At 39.5% G+C, this 13,023-nt stretch overlaps 1 protein-coding gene across 1 annotated transcript; it reads left to right on the top strand.

Annotated features, from left to right (window-relative positions):
- The first annotated feature begins 433 nt into the window (after positions 1-433).
- On the top strand, positions 434-8,395 carry ifnlr1 (interferon lambda receptor 1). Its single transcript, XM_034112744.1, has 7 exons — positions 434-771; positions 1,672-1,798; positions 3,197-3,366; positions 3,466-3,650; positions 4,280-4,418; positions 5,714-5,838; positions 6,273-8,395. Exons 1-7 carry the CDS (start codon positions 723-725, stop codon positions 7,149-7,151), a joined length of 1,674 nt encoding a protein of 557 aa, XP_033968635.1. The 5' UTR covers positions 434-722; the 3' UTR covers positions 7,152-8,395.
- The last annotated feature ends 4,628 nt before the right edge of the window (positions 8,396-13,023 follow it).

Genomic DNA, 13,023 nt, shown 5'->3' with positions numbered 1-13,023 from the left:
CCCCCAGTGCGTTTTTAATGATTACTCTCATAATAGAACATAATTTAATGGCCTATTCATGCATTTATTATTTTAGATGTTAGTTTGCTACTCACTAAAACGGTGTGATAACATGAGCCGATATCAGGTTGTTTATGATTTATGTACACAATGGTTTTTTAACCATATATACACGCGTTAGCCCCCAATGTGTGTATAAGCATGTTCTTTCACTTTCTTTATTTTGCAGTTGAGAGTCATTTCCTGTAATCTCTTGACACCACGAATAACCTGAAAGACGAGAGAGAGAGAGAGAGAGAGAGAGAGAGAGAGAGAGAGAGAAACTCAAGGAGGAGGGAAGAAAAAGGGAAGTATGGAGAGAGAATAAAAGTAGGCGGAACATAAAGTAAGCAGAAAAACCGGAACAAAGCGATAACATATTCCAAAGTACACCTGCAGCGCACACCTGAGCAAAGCCACTCCTTTCCCAGAGAGTATCAAAGATGGTTGTGAGGCGGAGGTCAGATAAACAAAGTCAACTCCTTCACAGCTTTAAGATTCTACAGCCCTTCTGACAGCCACTCTGGTTTTGTTTTGAGGGGATTTTGGAGAGTTTTATTTTGGATTTAGTCTCTTTTTTTGTCGTGTGGAATTTATGTCACTTTTGCTAAGAACTCACAATTTAGCGGCGGGAGTTTCAGAGTAGGACTTTGTTTGTTTTTTTCCCGTGGCCCAGAAACCAAATGAAGATGTGGTCTCTGAATGTCATCATCCTGCTTCTGTTCTGCTATGGTGAGTACATGGAGCTCATACAAATGTATGTTTTGATTGAGCAAATTAACATTACAAAGTAGTTCTTCTAGGAAAAATAATAATACCAACAATACAATAACGCTTATAAATGATAGTGATCAATGTAAATGCTATTTCATTTTAGAAGCAGTCTAGTCTAATATTGACAATGTCATTTTGAAGCTTATAAAAATGCAAATTTTAAATTGACTCCTCTGTATGTCATTCTCAACTTGTCTCTCTTATAATAAACTACATGGGCTATAACATTAAGATGTAACAAGCCCTGGTTTAGTAAATCACGCGCGCCTTGTACATGACTTTTCATCATGACAATGTGGTTCTTGTAACTCAAGCTTTAAAATACAGGCTGTTTCCTGCATCCCTTTCCTGTGTATGGCAACACGAAAGAGTATCAAATAACAGAGCGTTTTTCAGTTTCAGCCACAAGCAGAAACAAACTCCATCTTTCATAATCTCCCTGTGGTCCCGGATATTTCTAGTGTATGTGTGCTGTATCGCTTTACTCTAAAAGGTCCAAACAAAGAACCTCAGATATTGGGAAACAGCAATGGCTGAGGATGCTGTTTTTTTTTTTTGTAACTGTATGTGCTGGGAACATTTGAGCTGCAACCTAGATAAAAGAGAAGTGTAATGCGAGTGTAAAAGGTTCTCTATAGCTTATTACTGAATAGTGTCCGTACTCACTTAGCACAAAGTCAACACAATGCAAAATATAAAAAATGTACAACACAATATATTAAAAGAAAAACCGTCAGGATTTTTAATTATAAAAATTATGAATATGTTTTTAATTGAAACCAGACTTAATGAGAACAAGCTTGGAATCAACATCCGACATAAAATACTTTTCTCATTTGCAAAATCTTTTTCCAACAGCTTCTCTTTTAACTTGCGATGGAAGAGTGTATTTTGTCTCCAAGAACTTTTACAACATACTGCACTGGGATCCTGTGGAGCCTGCCTTCCCCGGGGAAAAGGCCCTCTATAGCGTCCAGTACTGCAAGTAAGACCTGGGATGAAGGATGAGATTGTACTCCTATACTTCCATTGCCCTCCATGTGACTCCGTGAAGAGATCAATAAAGAGTGGAGGGCAGGAAACTGTGTTTGCAGGGTAAACACTCTGTTAGCCCTTAGTTATAGTGGCAATGTCAAGGCACTGTCAAATGAGCATGTTGTAGACAATGGTGCTCACTTCATTTGACGTTATATATATACACATGTGACCATGGGACAAGTCATTGTTGGTTCTGGTCTTTCCATGGGAATTGAACAATTTTAAATCTAGGAATGGTATCCATGTAAAATCAAGTAAAAAGGTGATTTTTCTTTTGCTTTCTTTTGCAGAATTGTAACACTCTATCTCTTCTAGAAATGGTGTATTGGCTTAATGAATGTGTTGCTGAAAAACTGAAGCGCACTATGCTGCTAGGTTTTAACTTCAGTAGCAATAGATTAGACGTAATGGTAAAGAGCAGCAATATGTGTCCAGGGTATATGCAGGAATCCTGAAGCCAAATGTAATACCTTTCAAGACCTTTTTTAAGACCCTTTCCATACATTTTAAGACCTCATCGCCACTTTGAGTTTTAACCGGTTACATTGGCGACACACTTTACCTCACATTTATTATATTCAGTATTGATTGTCCTTCCTCCTGATCTTCCAACCATTTGGACGCAAACTTGCATTTCCCCATAACGATGTTAAAACAACCGGCATAGACGGGCCTTCGCGCGCTATCAAGCAGTGAGCGTGCGATGTCCTGTTCAGATGACGTCAAATCCAACGGGATGCCATAAATAAACTACACAGAATCACACTACACACCTACGCAATGAATACATTCAGGCAGACTGTAGAATACAACCTCTTTGGACAATTTATATACTTATTGAAAACAAGCTACAAAATGTAATACCTTAGAAAATGCAGTTTAATACTTTTTAATAGCCTTAATTTTCGCTAAATTGATTTATGAACTTTTAATACTTTTTAAGACCCCGCGGACACCCTGGTGTCTTTCTTTCCTTATTAGACTCAGCTTCTACAACTGCGAGTGTGATTGCATGTAATTACACATGACGCAGTCTCCCAGAAAAATGTCAAACACCACACCTATCGTATTATTTTCTTTTGTCCCTTCCACGGTCACGGAATGTTTTAGCTGGACTTTAAGCATCAACCCAGCTGCATAGGAAAATGCTGCTCACTCAATATCATTTCCTGGTTGCTAAACAATGCTGTGCTTTTTTTACGTGTGTTACACAATCATATGGTTGATTAAATTACACACAGCACATTTAAGTTATTTTTTCTCGATTTGATACCAGTTAAACTAAAGTGTTACACTGCCCTGCTCATTCAGTTTTTAACCATATTTTACTCCACTTATTTTACAGTGATACAGACTATCAGCAATTCCAGATAAAAAAGGAGTGTCAGAACATTACTGATCTGTTCTGTGACCTGACGGCGGAGACCCCATCAGTTTATGACGTTCAATACCGGGCTCAGGTGTTCTCCAATGGTAGCTTACGAGGCAGCCATAAGTTTAAACCGATAGCACAAAGTAAGAATCTCCACGCTTGATCATGCATTTCTTGCTTTTGTCAAAGCCAGATGTATTCTACTGCAACATAAATGTATTTATCTTTCTTTGCCTCCACAGCTATCTTTGGTCCACCAATCTTGTTTAAACACACAACCGTGTCATCCTTGCACGTTAACGTCACCCTGCCCTTGGGGCCAAATGGAGAGTCAGTCGAGGACATAATCATCAAAAGCAAAAAAGGACCTGAAGAAGTTCAAATCCGTTATACCTTAAACATCATCAAGCCAAAGTGGGCTGCACGGGTAGGTCTCCATTTATAAAATAAACTGTTCAGAAATTCCTTCAGCCATCATATAATCATACAAGCCATCACATATAATATAATTACAGGAATGCCGATTGTATGCTACATATTAGTAGAAATGCTATGTAACATAAATTGACAAACATACCAATTAATGATTTTTGCATTAGACAAACCTAATCATCTATAGACTTACAGTAAGTTAATTTAAAGTATTTGGTCTTCAAGCTGTGATGTAGAATGACTTTCTTTTATCCATCCCCAAGGTTTACCTGTTGTTTTAAAGCTTTGGTACGCAATTCATTTTTAGAAGCATTTATGTTATATGTGTTAAAATGTTTACATCGCAACAACAATCAATAAATCAAATCCCTTATCTGTGGCTGTCGCAGGCCACGAGTAAACCCCTCCTATCATTTCATTCTGCCCGTATGAATCGATTGGATCGCATACCGCCCGTCTACATGCATAACTGCGCGCACTCTGCCCAAGATATTTAGACACGGTCACTGCGCTCCTCTGCAAATAGCTCTGATGGCACGAAGCTGTATTCAACGTACCTAGCTTAAAGTAGTTTGTTCTTCTTGTTACAGTTACATTAACATCTGTATGTCCTTGTGTCACCAGGTTAATGTCACCACAACTGGCCGGTTTGTGATCAACTTGAAGAACAACCAAACAGAGTACTGCGGCAACGTGTTCTACACGCCGTCCACTGAGGGACGGTTGAAGAGTGAAAATGCTACGTTCTGTGTCAAACTGCCAGGTGAGGAAGATGAATCTAACTTGTATTCCTTTTACACACTCTTGCGAGAAGTACAAAGTATACTGATAACAATATTAATATAACTTCATGCGGATGATTTGTTTGCTGCTGCATATGTTTCATTGTATCCACTAAATGCTCTTTTTGTATACATTGAAAAACAACTGCCAGTTTCTAATCCAATTTGTTTAAATTAATAACTGTATTTACCTTTCTGAAAACCTGACTGATGCAGATTAAATGCTATCATAGTTTTAAAAAAGCAGCAGTATAACAGTGAACATTTTCCTGGGAAACTATCAAGGAGCAGTTGCTGTGGAGAAAACTCTCCACAGCAGAAAATGTTTGAGTGATAGTTGAAAATGTTGCATTTTCTATGTTTGACTTGAAGTACTCTGTGCTCTTCTCCTCAAGTGATTATAGCCACTCAGAAACAAGTGTTTAGGATTGTATCAAGACAGGTTGTTATAAACCATTCTCATTTTATAAACCAGTCCCTGCTTTATTCACCAAGCCTTCCTGAACATGGTCAAATAGGCACATTTAATTGTTAAAAACAGGCAGACACTTTTGGTGGTTTTTGGGTGGTGACCGCTCCCTGTGCTGCTGTCATACTATTTTTAAATCTTCACTGAAGACACACTTCTTCTCTCTGGCCTTCTAGTCAGAGCCGAGCATGACACCTGACATTTCTCTGTGTTTTGTCTTTATATTTCTGTTGTATATTCTTGTCTTTTCTATTTTGTTTTTCTTATGTTATTGTAGTGTGCTTTTATTACATGTACAGCACTTTGGCTCGACCAAAAACCGTTTTTAAGTGTGCTTTATTTGATTGAATTTGATACTGATAAGATTACATTAGATTCGATTACACTCATTTTCCTGACCTTAGTTTGCGTTATTGTTTATTATTCTACTGGTAAAACTGACAATAACAAATGTTGACAGCTTCAGGCAAGATTATACATATATATTACACAGGTGCTGCGGGGATTTCCACTTCTATATGTTGCTGTGAAGATTTCTGTTTGGATAAGATCCTGTTCACCAACATAAGTACTTCTGAGAAGTTCATATATATATATATATATATATATATATATATATATATATATATATATATAATGGTTAATCAACAGTCCTATGTCACACAGGCATGCTACAGTGCTACTCCCCGATAACGTGCCTAAGCTTGTGTGTCGCAATGGAAAACTTTTGAACTTGTCGCTTGAGGGTTCAAATTTTACGTGTGTGATTTCCTGGACTGGCTTTAAAGCAACTCTCTTCTTCCTCAGATGATCCTCTGATGCTTTTGCCATGGCTTCTTGTGAGTGCTGCTCTACTGACGACCATAATCATAGTGTCAGTTGTGTATATGTGCAACTACGTGAAGGCTGGAAAGGAAAAGAGCAAGCTATTGGTAAGATGTTTATTTCCTAATGTTTTCTTTGAAGTGCCAACAAGGAAATGTTGCCTTACTGGGAAATGAAGCCCTCTGGCACTTTGATTACTGTACACGTGTTCAAGGTTCGTGTGTGACACAGCAAAGAGAAAGTAATTAAAGACATTGAATATCTGCGGATGTTGTTTTAGCCATGTTAAATTGTGTTTTCAATGACTCATGGGGCTTTCAGTGTTGGATAAAGTGTTGTCTGGAGATAAAGGCATTTATTTGTTTTAAGAATTTCATTTGGTTTTCTTTTTTTACCAATAATGGTAAATGTTTTCATTCATATGAAAATGTATCTTTTCTGTATCAGTACATTCGAATCAAATGGAAATAGGTTTATTTAGCAACAAAAATCCAGAACCCTTTGAACTGAATTGGTCTCTCTGTATTTTCTTAAAAAACAGGTATCCACCTTCAGCTCCCCACAAAGAGTTCTGTCGTCTCCAGATAGGAATATCGTTATTTCCAAACCGGAGATCTACGTTCAAAGTGAACGAACAGTTTACTCAACAGTTAGAGTGGAGACAAATAGGCCTGTAGTTGGGCCTGGAGGTTATTCCCCCCAGGACGTCCCCTGGCAAGACAGCGATTGCTCTTCTGTGGAGACAAGTGCAGACAGTGTGACCTCAAAACACGAGAACACCGGCGGCCAATCGTCAGAGAGCTACGGTGCAGTAGCTGTCCATGTCCCTGCTACCCAGAATGAAGACTTTCAGCAGGCTAACGACAAAAGAGAACCCAGTAACAATCCAGCCAGACCCCTGCTGTTGCAAACAGAGCGGGACACAAATGGACAACTTGTGTTGCCTTCACTCATGTTTCAGTTACAGAGCGGCACAGATGACATTGTATCACCTCTTAACTCTGAGAGAAAACCTCTTTTATCTGACCTCATAGACTCCAAGACGGGGCAGCCATCATTGGACAGATTGCAGAGCTTTGACAGCTCAAAGTGGTCGGACTCAGGGTTTGATGATGGCAGTGTACACACCCCAACCCAGCCCTACTGCAACACTCACTTCTCCCCCTCTCAACCAGTTGCTTCTTATTTCCCACAGGGATGTCAGAACACATCTAAAGATACCATGTTTGAAACAGGTTACAAAGAAAGCTGGATGCCTGCGATCCCTCTTGGAAATGCATCAAAAGACAGTTGTGAATACAGAAAGACTAACTATCCTTGGACCAGGACGGGTCTCAAAAAGGAGGAGGAAGATATGGGAGAAGAGGAGGTATCCAGGCAAATTCTTCTGGGAGGTTGGGGCGTACAAGTTCAGGAATAACCTCCTTGTTTTAGTCTTTAAGGCCTAAAACCTGCTTTGTTTATGTGAGCACAAGAGACAATAGAGAACTGAACGATGTCTGCTGTGTGGCTAATGACGGATAGACAGATGGTTAAACTCTCCTTAAACAAAGTCCACAATTAGCCCAAACTAAGCCACATTCAACAACAACATCTACACCTTTTAATAAAGTACATTTCATATCATAAAAGTAATATATTATGTTTTGCTGTGAATTTGGTTTTATTTATTTTTTCACAATTGTAAAAAGACAGACTATATGAATTGTTTACATTGGAAGACATGATTGTATATACATTGTAAAGTTTACTTTGTAAAATTCAAAACCACTTTTTAACAGAATTTCAGTTTATATGAGTATGTTTCACATTAACATTTACATTTGTATTCTATTCCAAAGTTGTGTAAAGACAGCTTCATTCTGTTTTGTTTGCATAATGAAAGAAAAACACATGATTACACCTGTCATATTTGTATGGTAAGTGGTATGAAAAGCTGTTTAAATTACCTTCATAGAATTCAACTCGGACCTTCAATCAGGTTTTAAGTGTATGGTTTTTATAACAGCTGCAATGACACAGTCAGCGTGTGCATTTGTGTGCCATCACTATGGTGACACATTAGTGCAACATTGACCAAAGTCTAAAATACACAAACCCAATCTGGCCACTTTTAAATTACAATGTGGACAGTCAACCTTAAAGATTTGCTATGGCCACAAACCTGATTGCTTTGTGGCCGAAAAAAGCATAAGGTATTGTCAACTTTTGCGCCATGTAAAATTAGACTTAATGACTGAATTTCTACTAGAAATGACTGTTTTCTTATTTTTACAACACTAACATATGTCAGTATTATCAGTGTTTCATCCCTACATAAAAAAAAAAGGGATATTCCCGATTTTTCTAACTCACAACGTTCACGACCTCATTTTGTTCTCCCCATTGTTTGCTGTCCTTTCATCGAAAGAAAATTCAGCGTGTAAAAATACATTAGAAGGTGGGGTCATGGTGCAACCTGAGCCACGCTGATAACAGCCTGAGCACAATCTTTTATACCCAGCTGTAAAGTAATAACGTAAGGTGTGTTAAAAAGTACAATGTGAGTCACATGAATGAATGCAAGTAAGTTACAACTTTGCTTTATACTGTATTTGTGTGTTGGAAAGTTTAAATGATATTATGGAAATTCTGAAAAATAAATATTGGAGAACTTTTTATTCACATGTTGACATTTACCATCCTGAGTCACTAACTTGTGTCCCTTGGTTTACAGGTAAGTGAGTTAAGTATGCCAGAAAAATCATCTCAAATACAAAAGTGCTGTCCTTAAAAAGTTCAAAGATCCTTGGGACATATTCACTGTCTCAAACAATAAATAACTCGGGGGGTGGATTGCGTGATCATTTCATCTTAACACTGTCTGACATAGTATGTGTTTTAAAATCAAGGAAGAAAGGAAAGTTTCTTCATCCTTTTTATTTCTATATGTGCCTGCTTGTATACACTGCACAAATATGATGAAATGAACCATAAGCCACAATGCACCCATATACAGTAGTAGACAGTCATTTAACAGCAAACTGAGTTTAACCAGGTGGTTTATCTGGAGAACGTTATACCTGGATTATTGGTTAAGAAAGGACATTAAAATCATTGGAACAAAAAATGATCTTATAAGGTTTGAAATAAACCAAAATACAGAGCAGCTTTTGTAACCTGGATAGGGATTTAGTCATTTTTCTTCAGAAGAAACGAGAAGAGGAAGTGATCCTCCCATTTAACTGTCCAACTCTGAAAGGGAAAGATGCATCTATCTGCATCCATTGGACATTTTCCAAGGGTTAACATTAGCCTCAGGTGGATATCTGTTAAATACCCATTGTGTGCCTGGTTATGTAACTGATACTCTAACGGACACACGGGTAACAGGGAAGAAGTAACAGAAATGTCTCATTTTGAAGTATCTAGGGCAGGGCTTCTCAAACTCCGGACCAAGGTCCAGATCCGGACCGAACTGCAAATCAATCCGGACCGAACCCTGTGTCCCATTATATAAAAAAAAAAATTATAAAAAAAAAAAAAAAAAAAGAATTCTGATTCTGATAAATTAATGTACATCATTATGTACACGCGTCTTGTGTCTGACGCGTAGTGAGAATTAACATGCATATATATTTACTTGTGTGCGCGAGCGTGACACTCATTGCAGACCGCAAGTTAACCGCAAGTTTACCTTGACTTTCTAATGCTTCTAATGCCTTTTTTGCCGAGGTTCAAGGCATTGGCTACAGACAAACAGTGCCATTTCTCCCACTAGTTCAAGCCACCATACTGTATGTATGTATTGAATGTGTGAGTGTATAAAGGGGCGCCGTTTGCCGACAGGCAAGGCAGGCAAGTGCTTGGACCAGAAGGGGGCCCCCAAAGAAGGTAGATTAAGAAGGTCCACAGCAACGACAACATGAAACACCCTTTAATTTACTGCAACGACATGTCGGGAAACCCCCTCAAGGGGGCCCCATGCATAGCGCGCCGTAAGAAACTGCTTCTTAGGCCCCGGCTCCACGGGAACGCATACGGCAAAACGCATAGGAGTAACGCAAACGCAAACGCCAAAAAGCTTCCGCCCACGCGCAATATACACCGGATTGTGTCAAGCTACACGAGACAGCTCCGTTTAGATCCAACCGCTGGAAAAGCTGCAGTACATATGCCGAGCCTGTACGTGGCGCTGTAACTTCCTCCACAAAAGCAGCAACTTCCTCCACAAAAGCAGCGAAGAAGAATGGTTGTCATGGCTGCACTTCTGTTTATTCTCCGCGGTGGGGGCCGAGGGAACCGCGCAGAGTTTTTCGCCGGTCAACGTGTCTTAAAGTTTAAATCTTCATGCTTCCTCATGCAGCAGCTGATCCAGTAAGTAAACCCGACAGTAAAAATAAACATATTTATAACTAGTTTAGGTAGTTTGAGAGGTAATTAAAATAGCTAAGGGTGATGATCCGACTTGAAGTGTGTGTTTTCCTCCCGCTGTGATGCAGCGGGAGGAGCTGCGTGTCTCCGTCCTGTCAGATTAGACTTCACTCGCGTTTATGTCCATATCGAGATAAAGATAAATAATCTGAATTCAGTGTGCAGTGTACTTTTGCGGGGGTGAGCAGCAGAGGTGGGGAGAGGCGGGGAGAGGTGGGGAGAGGCGGGGCTATTGCGTCGTCATTATCAGAAACGGATGACCGTATAGGCTACCACACGGCCCCGTTGGACCCCCCAGAGTGCTCCGTTCCCAGATCTATCCACCTTTGGACCCGTTGTCGTTTGCAGGGTCCGTTTCTACCGTTCCGTTACGGCGTCGTCGAGCTTAAAGGGCTATACGCAAGAGAAATATGCGGATTCAACCCGTTTTCGTTCCCGTGGAGCCTAGGCCTTAATTTCAGTTTCGTTTCTCCGCTCCGGGGGGGGGGGGGTGACTTTACTGGCATTGATCCGGACCAGTGACATTGTATAAAGTTCACAAGTGGACCTTTAATAAAAACGTTTGAGTAACCCTGATCTAGGGGACCTAACCCAAATAGACTGGAAGCTACACACACAATATCCAACAAGGAATATTTATAAGCAAATATTATTTTCTCACCATTAATAAAAGGTCTCACAATCATCGTATTTTTCATATTGTTTATTACAGTTGTCCTGTGACCATCCCAAGGGTTGGATTTGGTATTGGCAGACAAATACTTATGGACTCAGGGTCGAAACTTACCCAGACATTTAGTTTTTTTATATTGAATGTTTTCGATGGGAAACTAGACCAAAACTCAGGTGCATCAGTCACAAATCTAATTGAATGTGGCAAAAACAACAGATCCATACATCATAACAACAAACTACACTGACTGACTACACATACACTTTGATAAATACTAACACACAAACACTATGTGAAATGATGGCAAAATTGAATCAATACACCTGAGAAACAGTATGAATAAGAAACCTTACATTATGGAGATGTCAAAAGCTTAGATTTATAGCAGGCTGCCTCGTACTGTAGAAATGACTTGAATCAATAGCCATTGCACATGCATAACACGGGTGCACAAAACCTACACTGCATGAATGCAAAGAAGTTTTATTGTCTGATGATTTAACCTTCATAGGTTATGGATAAAAACTAATTATAATTCTAGTCCACATAGTCGGCTGCCTGGTCAAAGACGAAGTAGACAGCCACCTTTAGTTCCTTATCTTCTACCGGCCCAGCGACACAGCAAATAGGTTGTGCTAAATTGGCTATAGTAGAAGTGGATGAAGTTTGGGGCTGCCATCTCTTTTCCTATTTTGTTTTCCCCAAACAGAAAAACACATAAACCAGTTAGCTGCACATTTTATTTCATAGCCCGAAGACCCTCTCAAAAGCACAAGCATGTCAATGAACACAATGCTTCTGTTCTGTATTTGAGATCAACTCAGCTATGCTGCCCTTGAGATGAGGGTGCACTTTGCTTGTAGTGAGAGCACTGATAGAGGAGTAGAGGAAAAAAAAAGGCATCGTAAAGGGCGATTTAACATAAGCAGAGAGCTGGAACTGGCAACGCACCAGCAAAGTTCAAAGCAAGAAACACAGTGATGAGTGTGTGAAATGGCTATTGTGAGTGGGAGTAAGATAGACAAAGAAAGTGGGTTTGATCCAGTCATGGAAAATGTGGGACAACTACCTCCAAGAGAACTAAACAGGATATAAAGGATTCTGACTCTTGGCCAATCATTCTGACAACACTGCGAGGAAAATGTGTGTTTGCGTGGTGGATTTACGGTCTCTGGTGTGTCTGTGAAAGACATGGCACAGGGCATGTTGTCCAACTTTTCATCGTGCTCTTTCCTTTATTTTCCCATCTTGCTCTTCTATTCATTTGACATGTGTTTTAAGAGACAGTCTTTACTCGGCTTGCAGCTTTGACAGGTTATTTTCTGTCTCTCTGCCAGAAGGCTGTCCATCTCCTCTTTCAACTCTCCAAGTCCCTAGAAGATTGAAAAAGAGATTGCAGGGCAAACTCAAGTCCACAGGCATGATCAAACTTTAAATGAGAATAGGTTGGACACACCAAATGCTATATCGAACACAGATGAGATTGTGTGCGCCATCCCTGGATCAATTTAAATAATGATGGCCACTTAAGTAATTTCTAGTACTCAGTGCACATGGGTTTAAAAGTTGAAAGGGTCCAAATAGACTTATACGCACTTTGGTTATTTCTTTCCTCAGAATAAAACACTGTAATAATGTGTCCTTGAAACTTAATATGCACCATGTCCTTCAGAAGGCTACATGCGGTTATGATTGCCTAATTTATTACATTCACTATCTACGTTTATGGCAGTTTCAGTATGGAAAGATAGAGCAAAGAAAAACCTTCTATAAAGTAATTATACCCCTTTAGAACATGTTCGAAGATGCTGTGAGAACTTCCCAAGGATAAGTTCGGGTATCTTTGTCTTAAAGCTATCATCCAACACTTCAGTTTTCACCCTATCTTGGTATTAGCCATCTTTTTCTACATTTATCTTTTCTGATAAGGTGCATAGAGTTAACTGGGTTCATTGAAATGTCTGCATGCCTCGCTGCTAATGAATCTGTACTCTGATCTCAAAGTCTGATAATGCACCATGAGGTTCTCTAAGACCTTTGCCCATTTTCCCATAAGATAATTGACAATCTGTTTCTACAATTCCACAGAAGAGGGGTTTGCAAGAATATTAGGCAATGCCACTAGCAAGCGTAGGTGTAGCAAGGTCTTGAAACACTTTTTTCTGTCTAAATGCACTGGTGGATGTAACGTTTGAAAAACAATGCA

The sequence above is a fragment of the Trematomus bernacchii genome, unplaced genomic scaffold (assembly GCF_902827165.1).
Source record: "Trematomus bernacchii unplaced genomic scaffold, fTreBer1.1, whole genome shotgun sequence".
Lineage (NCBI taxonomy): Eukaryota > Metazoa > Chordata > Actinopteri > Perciformes > Nototheniidae > Trematomus > Trematomus bernacchii.
This window is presented reverse-complemented; position numbering and strand designations above follow the sequence as displayed.

What these genes read in the sequence shown, in the direction of transcription:
- ifnlr1 (XM_034112744.1), top strand. Translation starts at nt 723, where the DNA reads ATGAAGATGTGGTCTCTGAATGTCATCATCCTGCTTCTGTTCTGCTAT. An exon ending in TATAGCGTCCAGTACTGCAA is followed by an intron (nt 1,799 to 3,196) that starts GTAAGACCTGGG and finishes CTTATTTTACAG; the next exon opens with TGATACAGACTATCAGCAAT. An exon ending in AGGAAAAGAGCAAGCTATTG is followed by an intron (nt 5,839 to 6,272) that starts GTAAGATGTTTA and finishes CTTAAAAAACAG; the next exon opens with GTATCCACCTTCAGCTCCCC.